A 9593-nucleotide genomic window follows, 5' to 3' on the forward strand; every position below is an offset into this window, starting at 1 on the left:
GGCTAATTTTTGTATTTTTAGTAGAGACAGGGTTTCACCATGTTAGCCAGGATGGTCTCGATCTCCTGACCTCGTGATCCGCCTACTTCAGCCTCCCAAAGTGCTGGGATTACAGGCATGAGCCACTGTGCCAGGCCTATTTTTATTAACTTTTTAACAAACTTTTTTAAAGGTTGCATAATATTTCCTTAAATTGATATACCACCAATTTTGGGGCAGAGGGCATTAACTGGTTGTGAACAACAGCAAAATATGTTAAATTAAGATGATAAAATCAATTGCTTTGTTCTGGTTAACAGTATTATGCTATATACACACTCCTTTGAAAAATACTCTAAAAAGAGGATGCCGCCATCAAGAAAGTTTTAAATTTCTCCTTGAGGATTCTTGGTGATCATCAAATTCAGTTGTTTTTAAGGTTGTTTTCTGTCAAATAACCCTAACTTCAAGCCAAACAGTTTATGGAAGCACAGATATAATATTACACAGATAAAAGAGGAGTTGATCTAAAGTAGAGATAGTTGAGGGCTTTAATTTCTGGAACCTAGGTCTCCCCATCTTCTGTGCTGAGGAACTTTTTGGAAGCGGGGGATTCTAAAGTTCTTTGGAAGACATTTTGAAAACCACCATATTGTTATCAGTACCTTTATTTTTAAAAAGTAGGTGAACATTTTGAGAGAGAAAAGGGCTTGACTGAGATGAAGTCCCCCCCCCCTTTTTTTTTTAGGTGAAATAGATACACTATGTAGAAGGAAGGGATTATTATATACCATGCAGTAAGCACATGTTCTTTGATGGGCTGCTCTGTACACTCTCCATGTGGCCATTTAAGACATTCTTCTCAAATCCCACACATACCCCTCCTCACTTCCACTGATTGCCTTAACTCATACTTCATTGGGAAAATAGAAATTTCCAGAAGAAAATTGCATCATCATCTCACCAATAATTTCTAGTCAATGAACATATTTTAATTAGTTCATTCATTTTGTTCAGTAAGTTGCACCTACTGCCTGCATGTGAGAATCGCTTAAGAGAGCTGGTTAAAAAGACAGGTTCCCAGGAGTCTTCCTTCTGTACTCCAAAGCAGTCAGTCTCAGGAGAGACCAGGGGTGATAAACCATAGCTCTGTTTTGCAGCTCTGTGAGGGAATGTGGTCACTATTATAGTCACCTGCTTTTACTTAATGCATTTTGTTTGATGCCACATGTCCTTTCTGCCTTTAGGAATCCTACTTAACTTTTGAGGCCCAGTCCAAATGTAGCTGCTGATGCTTTTTTAAAAAACAAACAAAAAATCCCATTTTTTTGAGATATAATTCATATATCTCAAAAAATATACCATATACCATAAAATTCACTTGATTTAAGTATACAATAATGATTTTTAGTAAATTTATAGTTGTACAATCATCAGTACAATCTAATTGTAGAATATTCCCATCACCACAGAAAGATCTCTGTGCCCATTTGGAGTCACCTCAATTATTCAGACAACTATTAATTTATTTTCTGTCTCTATAGATTTACTTTTCTGGATATTTTATATTGTCCAGATCTTTATAATATATAGTCTTTTGTACTGGGCTTTCCAGAAAGTCTTTGTATTGGGCTCAAGTGATCCTCCCACCACCTGCCTCTAGAGTAGCAGGGACTACAGGGGTATGCCACCATGCCTGGCTCAGTTTTTGCTCAGTTTTTTTTAGTAGAGATACTGTGTTGCTCAGGCTAGTCTCAAACTCCCTGGGTTCAAGCAGTCCTTCCACCTTGGCCTCCCAAAGTGCTGGGATTACAGGTGTGAGCCATCGTACCTGGTCAGAAAATCATTTAATTAGTAAGAAAATTGGCTGGGCACGGTGTAATTGGCATAATTGGCAGATTATGCCTGTAATCCCAGCACTTTGGGAAGCCGAGGCAGGTGGATTGCCTGACGTCAGGAGTTTGAGACCAGCCTGCCAACATGGTGAAACCCTATCTCTACTAAAAATATAAAAATTAGTGGGGCATGGTGGTGGGCACCTGTAATCCCAGCTACTCGGGAGGCTGAGGCAGGAGAATCACTTGAAGCTGGGAAGCAGAGGTTGCAGAGAGCCAAGAACATGCCATTGCACTCCTGCCTGGGCAACAGAACAAGACTCTATCTCAAAAAAAAAAAAAAAAAGAAAAGAAAAGAAAATTAAGGTGATGCTTCTAACCAATGATAATGAAAAAAAGTTGAGATAGTAGTTGTAGTGATTTGTGTAAGGGAATTGAAGAGGTATACGTAGAGCATTAGCATAATCATAATTGTATCTGTTCTGTCATGATTTTATATTTCTTTTTATTATGTTTTTTAATCTTTTATTTATTTTTATTTTTTAAATATGTATTCTTCTCATGTATTATATTTGTTTTTCTTCTTTTTAGGAAACACCGCACTAACGTATGCCTGTGCTGGAGGATTTGTTGACATTGTTAAAGTGCTCCTTAATGAAGGTGCAAATATAGAAGATCATAATGAAAATGGACATACTCCCTTAATGGAAGCAGCCAGTGCAGGTCATGTGGAAGTTGCAAGAATTCTTTTAGATCATGGTGCAGGCATCAATACTCATTCTAATGAATTCAAAGAAAGTGCTCTTACACTTGCATGCTACAAAGGTACTTAATATATGTATGAATATTTATAATGTTTTTCATAACCACTTTGATTATTTGAGTATTGAATATTTGAGTTTACTTTATGTTGCTTATGTTTTCCCTGTGCTATAAAATTATCTAGTTTATAAGAAATTATATAGAAGGTCTATTTTAGTCTGTATCGCCTATAATATAGTTTTCTAGTATATGTTTATTATTTTAATTCAGATTTATTGGGTTAACTGTGAAGTTAACCCAACTACTTTGCTTAGATTTAGAGGGTTTCCATTATTTGCTAAGTTTTATTTTATATGATTTTTCCATGTTTATTTAAAAAATAGTACATGCCAAAGTAATAATATACACAATACTGAAAACCTGAAAAACACAGAGTAACACAAAGAAAAGAAATTTTTTTTTTTTTTTGAGACAGAATGTCGCTCTGTTACCCAGGCTGGAATGCAGTGGCGCGATCTCAGCCCACTACAACCTCTGCCTCCCGGACTCAGGTGATTCTTGTGCCTCAGCCTCCCAAGTAGCTGGGACTACAGGCATGCACCACCATACCTGGCTAATTTTTGTATTTTTAGTAGAGACAGAGTTTCACTATGTTGGCCAGGCTGGTCTTGAACTCCAGACCTCAAGTATTCCTCCTGCCTTAGCCTCCCAAAGTGCTGGGATTACAGGCGTGAGCCACCACACCCAGCTAAAGAAAATAAATTTTAAAATGACATGTGATGCTACCATCTAAAGATAAAAAAGCATGTGAACAATACTTTAGTGTATACATTTCCAGTTTGTTTTTCAGTATGTTTATATACAAACATATATATATTTTAAACAAAACAGTTATATGCTAACAGTTTTATAATCTACTTATTTTATTTAGCACTGTATCATGGACATTTTTCATCTCAATAAATATTCTTTATTTTTTATTTTTCATTTATTATTATTATTTTTTTGAGACGGAGTTTGACTCTTGTTTCCCAGGCTGGGGTGCAATGGCGCGATCTCAGCTCACTGCAGCTTCCACCTCCTGGGTTCAAGTGATTCTTCTGTCTCAGCCTCCCGAGTAGCTGGTATTACAGGTGCATGCCACCATGTCCGGCTAATTTTTGTATTTTTAGTAGAGACAGGGTTTCATCATATTGGTCAGTCTGGTCTCCTGGCCTCAAATGATCCGCCTGCCTTGGCCTCCTATAGTGCCAGGGTTATAGGCATGAATCACCATGCCTGGCTTATTTTTTATTATTTTTAGAGACAGGGTTTTCCTCTATCACACAGGATGGAGTGCAGTGTCACTGTCATAACTCACTGCAGCCTCAAACTCCTGGGTTCTAGCTATTCTCCTGCCTCAGCCTCCTGAATAGCTAGGATTGCAGACTCACACCACCATATCCAGCTAGTTTTATTTTTATTTTTTTGTAGAGATGGAAGTCTCACTATGTTGCCCAGGCTGGTCTCAACCTCCAGGCCTCAAGTGATCTTCCTACCTCAGACTCCCAAAATGTTAGGATTACAGGTGTAAGCCACCATGCCTGGGCTCAATAAATATTCTTACAATGTAACTTTTGATGGTTATATACTATTTCACTATTTCATTTAGGATTAAAATTGGTTGCATATGTCACAAAATCTAAATTAATGACTTGAGCGAAAGAGAAATCCAAGGGTAAGCCATTTAGGGCTAGTATGGCAGTTCCATTGTCATCAAGAGCTCATAATTCTATTTTTCTGCTCTACTATCCTAGTATGTGGTTTGTATCCTCATGGTTACAATAAACCTATAAACCAAGATGATAGCTAGGACCCCAGCAGTTCACATTCTAGGAAAGACGTTAAGGGCAAAATAAGGAGTGCCTCTCAATTTAGTAACTCCCTTTAAAGAGTCTTCCTAGGTGTGCCGCCTTATAACTACCACTTACGTCTCATTGGCTACACATAGCTGCAAGAGGGGCAGAGAAATATAGTCTTCTAGTCAGGTATGTTGCTGCCCAGATGACATTGGAGTTCTGTTACTAAAAAAGAATAAGAGAACACTGGGTGCAGTAGCTCACACCTATAATCCCAGCACTTTGGGAGACTGAGGCAAGAGGGTCTCTTGAGGCCTAGATCAGTCCTAGCTACTCGGGCAGCTGAGGTGGACAGATCCCTTAAGCTTTGGAGTTCAAGGCTGCAGTGAGCTATGATCGTGCCACTGCACTATAGCCTGGGCAACAGAGACCTCGTCTCTAAAAGTGAGAAAGAATAAGAGAATGGAGATTAGATAGGGAACTAGCAGTCTCTGCCAAATACATCAAATAGATATACCATAATTGCCTATTTTTGGACACTTAAATTGTTCCCAGGTTTTCACTGTTATTAAAAATACTGATAACATCCTTGTGCAGACATTTTTGTGTAATCTCTGATTATTTCCTTAGGATAAATTCCTGGAAGTGGAATTTCTGGGTCAAATGGTATGGATATTTTTAAGGGTTTTGCTACATATTGCCAAATTGCCTTCTAGAAAGGTTCAAGCAATTTATACTCCCACCGACAATGTTTGAGAGTGCCCTTTGCCCCACCCTACACCCTCACCAACACTGGGTATTATCATTCTTTTTAATATTTGCCATTTTGATAGTAAAAAAATGGTGTCTTGTTTTGATTTGCATTTCTCTAATAGGAAGGTTTAATATTGTTTTCATCAGTTTAATATTCACCTGCATTTCTTTGTTGAATTATCATTTCATATCCGTCACCCATTCTTCTGGAGAGTTTGTCATTTTCTTATTGACTATCAAGGCTTTTTATATATTCACTGTATCAAGAGGATTGAAATTATTTTAAATGGAGTTTTCTCTGCCTACTTATTGCCCCAGTGGGTTTATGGTTATTTTAAAGCTGTTTTTCTGGAATATATAATCCAAAGATACTTTACTTGGCTTTCTATTTGATGTCAGTGTTTTGATTAGATAAATAATTTATGTATATTCAACCAAGGTAAAAGCATTATTGCTTTACTTAACTTGAATTATGTGCCTTGGACTAATTCAGTCTTTAAAGCCTAGATAATAAGACCATGAAAAAAGCCTATATATTGCTTTGAGTGGGCTTTGTAAAACTGTTACTGATTTATTTATTGACTGCAAAATAAGTTCTCAAATTCTTGTATAGACATCTGAAGAAAAAGATCCCATACTTCAATATTTAAGTATTAAACTGATAGTCAATTCTTTTAAAATTTTTGTTCCGTTTTTCAAGGCCATTTGGATATGGTTCGCTTTCTGCTTGAAGCTGGTGCAGATCAAGAGCACAAAACAGATGAGATGCACACTGCCTTGATGGAGGCCTGCATGGTAATTTTAAATTATAGTCACTTGAGATTTTATGGGAAGAAAAGGTCATATGTGTTTAAGCCTTTAAGAGTTATTAATTGACGGGTGCGGTGGCTCACGCCTGTAATCCCAGCACTTTGGGAGGCCGAGTCGGGCAGATCACATGGTCAGGAGTTTGAGACCACTCTGGCCAATATGGTGAAACCCCATCTCTACTAAAACTACAAAAATTAGCCAGGCATGGGAAAGACTCGGGAGGCTGAGGCAGGAGTATTGCTTGAACCCGGGAGATGGAGGTTGCAGTGAGCAGAGATTGCGCCGCTGTACTCCAGCCTGGGCGACAGAGCGAGACTCGGTCTCAAAAAAAAAAAAAAAAAAAAGTTATTAATTGGTATTGGATTTATATAATTTCTTAATGCTAAATTAAACACACTTAATGCTTGAATGCCTCTACTTTTGGAATAGAACAGTCAAAGTATTTGGCCTTAGGGATATTATTGATAAAACTAATTCTGGAGATAGTAGACATAGTTCTAGTGTTTTTACAGTTTCATATTAAAATCTTAAATAGCAAATTGACCTCAAAATATATTGACTCAAACTGTATGGATAGCCTATAAAACATTTAACTGTGTTTTTTAAAGGATAATCTAGAATCATATTTTTAATACACAATTCTCTGTGTCACAGAGAATAATCACCTTTAATGCTGTCAATCCAGAAATCCTTTTTCTACTTCTGTAAGCACATATATATATCATGCATATATGCATATCTAAAAGAGAGTGCAAATACAAAGAAACTCAAAGCATTCTGATAAGTATTTAAGACAGATTTAATGGCAAGAAAATTACCTGGAAGTACAAATGCGTTTTTCAGATGTGATTAAATAAGCTCATCATTACACATGTTAATTTCTATTTTGTTGACTATTGCTATTTGACAAATCACTTAAAACACAATGGCTTAATGCAGCAGCCACATATTACCTCTATCTTTTTTTTTTTTTTGAGACAGAGTCTTGCTCTGTTGCCCAGGCTGGAGTGCAATGGTGTAATCTTAGCTCACTGCAACCTGCCTCCCAGGTTCAAGTGATTCTCGTGCCTCAGCCTTCCAAATAGGTTCAAGTGATTCTCGTGCCTCAGCTTCCCAAGCCTCCCACCTGTATCTTACACTATTTCATATATCATATGATTCTATGGGTTGATTGGGTGGTTTTTCTGTTGGTCTCTCCCTCTCTCTCTCTTTTTTTTGAAGCCAGTCTCTCACTCTGTTGCCCAGGCTAGAGTGCAGTGGCACTGTCATGGCTTATTACAGCCTGTACCTCCTGTACTCAAGCAGTCCTCTCGCCTCAGCCTCCCAAGTACCTGAGACTAGAGGGGCACGTCACCATGCCCAGCTAACTTGTAAATTTTTTGTAGAGATAGCGTCTCACTATGTTGCCTAGACTTTAAGAAAAAAGCTTTATTTATTTATTTATATTTTACAATTCCCCTCTTAATATATGTACACAATATATGTTAGCAGAATCTATCAAAAAAATATTCAAAAATTTGGCTAGATATGGTGGCTCATGCCTGTATTCCTAGCACTTTGAGAGGGTGAGGCGGATAGATCACTTGAGGCCGGGACTTCAAGACCAGCCTGGCCAACATGGTGAAACCGTCTCTACTAAAAATCCAAAAATTAGCCAGGCGTGGTAGTGTGCACCTGTAATTCCAGCTACTTAGGAGGCTGAGACACAAGAATCACTTGAACCTGGGAGGTGGAGGTTGCAGTGAGCTGAGATCACACCACTGCACTCCAGCCTGGGTGACAGAGGGAGACTCTGTCTCAAAAAAAAAAAATTCAAGTAAAATAATTTGTTGAGAGCCTAGAGGAGATAGGCACAATAGCAATTCCTTGATCTGTAGACATTTATAAAACCTTATTTTCTTTTCAATTAGAAATGCATTTCAACTACCAGATAACTCAGTATAGTAATTTGGTTAAAATATTTTATTTTACATGTATTTGAAGTATTAGTAAAACTAAAATTTTAATGTGAAGTCATCTGTTTTTGGCATTATATCAAAAGTAGTTAAGGCTGGGCTAGTCATTTAGTTAAGTGTAATAAAAGTCTTGATGGATATTGAAATTTAACAATTAAGGTTTCTTTAATTCTTTTTTGTTTTTGAGACAGGGTCTCTGTCATTCAGGCTGGAGTGCAGTGGCGTGATCTTGGCTCACTGCAACCTCTGCCTCCTATGCTCGAGTAGTCCTCCTGCCTCAGCCTCCCAAGTAGCTGGGACTACAGGTGCATACCACTATGCTTGGCTGATTTTTGTATTTTTTGTAGGAACATGGTTTCACCCTGTTGCCCAGGGTGGTCTCGAACATCTGGGTTCAAGCTATCTGCCTGCCTCAGCTTCCCAAAGTGCTGGGGTTACAGGTGTGAGCCACCGTGCCCAGCCTTATTTCTTTAATAAAAGAACTACTAAACCTTATTTTTCTTTTTCTTTCTTTTTTTTTTTTTTGAGACGGAGTTTCGCTCTTGTTGCCCAGGCTGGAGTGCAGTGGTGCTATCTGGACTCACCACAACCTCCGCCTCCTGAGTTAAGTGATTCTCTGTTTTGGCCTCCCGAGTAGCTGGGATTACAGGCATGTACCACCACACCCGGCTAATTTTGTATTTTTAGTAGAGACGGGGTTTCTCCATGTTAGTCAGGCTGGTCTCAAACTCCCGACCTCAGGTGATCCACCCACCTCAGTGATTTGCTTTCCGGGAAGCTGATTTGCTTTCCAGGAAACCGATTTGCTTTCTAGGAAACCAGGGCGAGTATTGAATTACCAGCGAGTAGGCAAGGCTAGGAGCAAAACTACACATTTATTTTTGGTCCCCCAGCTTCAGGAAAGAAGGTGTGGGGGAGGGGTGAGGTCCCTCGGTCTCTGGCAGGGGAGGCCGGGGGAGTCACCCGGTGGAGCTCTCAGGCAGAGTTCCTACAGTCCCCACAGGAGTGAGGGCTGAGGAAGTGCGCACCGCGTGCCCACCAGGAGCGGCTTTTATGTCTTGGGCCTGGAAGTGGGAGGGCAGTGGGCGGGACATAGGCGGGTCAGGGGCGGGGCGGTAGGCGTGGCTAGGCGGCTTCCGGTTCTTCTCCATGGGAGGTCGGGTTGCACCTGCACAGTCGACCTGTGTCTTTCCCGGGTGCGGGAAAGCTGACGGTGAAGAAGCCGGAACTGCGTCATCTTGCCTCCGCTCGTCCAAACAGTCCAACCTTTTATTGATAATAGTGATAAGGGGCGCCATGGTCTGTCTGGCTACTTCCTGCTGTTAAGGGACGTCATTAAGGTTGGGGTCTATGGTTGGTATTTGGACGTACGGATGAAGAGGCATCTGGTTGAAGGTGACGCGCATGATCTCTTGAACTTTGGCTCGGAGAAATTTGATTAAAACAAGAGTGAGACATAAGGCAAAACAGAGGATTAGTATGGGAATTAGGAATGGGCTATATAGAGTATGGCGAGAAATTGGGATGAGCATAAGAGGTCAGGGAACATGTGGTGGTTGGGAGAGTTTGGTGAATTTGAGACGGGTAGGGGTAAGTCTAGTAGATGCCCACTGATTGTCTTCTGTGGGGGCCTTTTTTAATTGTGTTATATGGACCCAGTG

General features: G+C 39.6%; 1 protein-coding gene across 2 annotated transcripts in view; it reads left to right on the plus strand.

Moving 5' to 3' along the window:
• Nucleotides 1-9593, plus strand: part of LOC105507012 (ankyrin repeat and KH domain-containing protein 1-like) — a 67200-nt gene that overhangs the window by 45711 nt on the left and 11896 nt on the right. For both annotated transcript variants that reach the window (XM_011935354.1, XM_011935355.1), the window contains exons 6-7: nucleotides 2406-2639; nucleotides 5868-5962. In XM_011935354.1, the coding sequence (XP_011790744.1) occupies nucleotides 2406-2639; nucleotides 5868-5962 (329 nt within the window). The remainder of the gene's footprint in view (nucleotides 1-2405; nucleotides 2640-5867; nucleotides 5963-9593) is intronic.

The sequence above is a fragment of the Colobus angolensis genome, unplaced genomic scaffold, assembly GCF_000951035.1.
Source record: "Colobus angolensis palliatus isolate OR3802 unplaced genomic scaffold, Cang.pa_1.0 Scaffold142, whole genome shotgun sequence".
NCBI lineage: Eukaryota > Metazoa > Chordata > Mammalia > Primates > Cercopithecidae > Colobus > Colobus angolensis.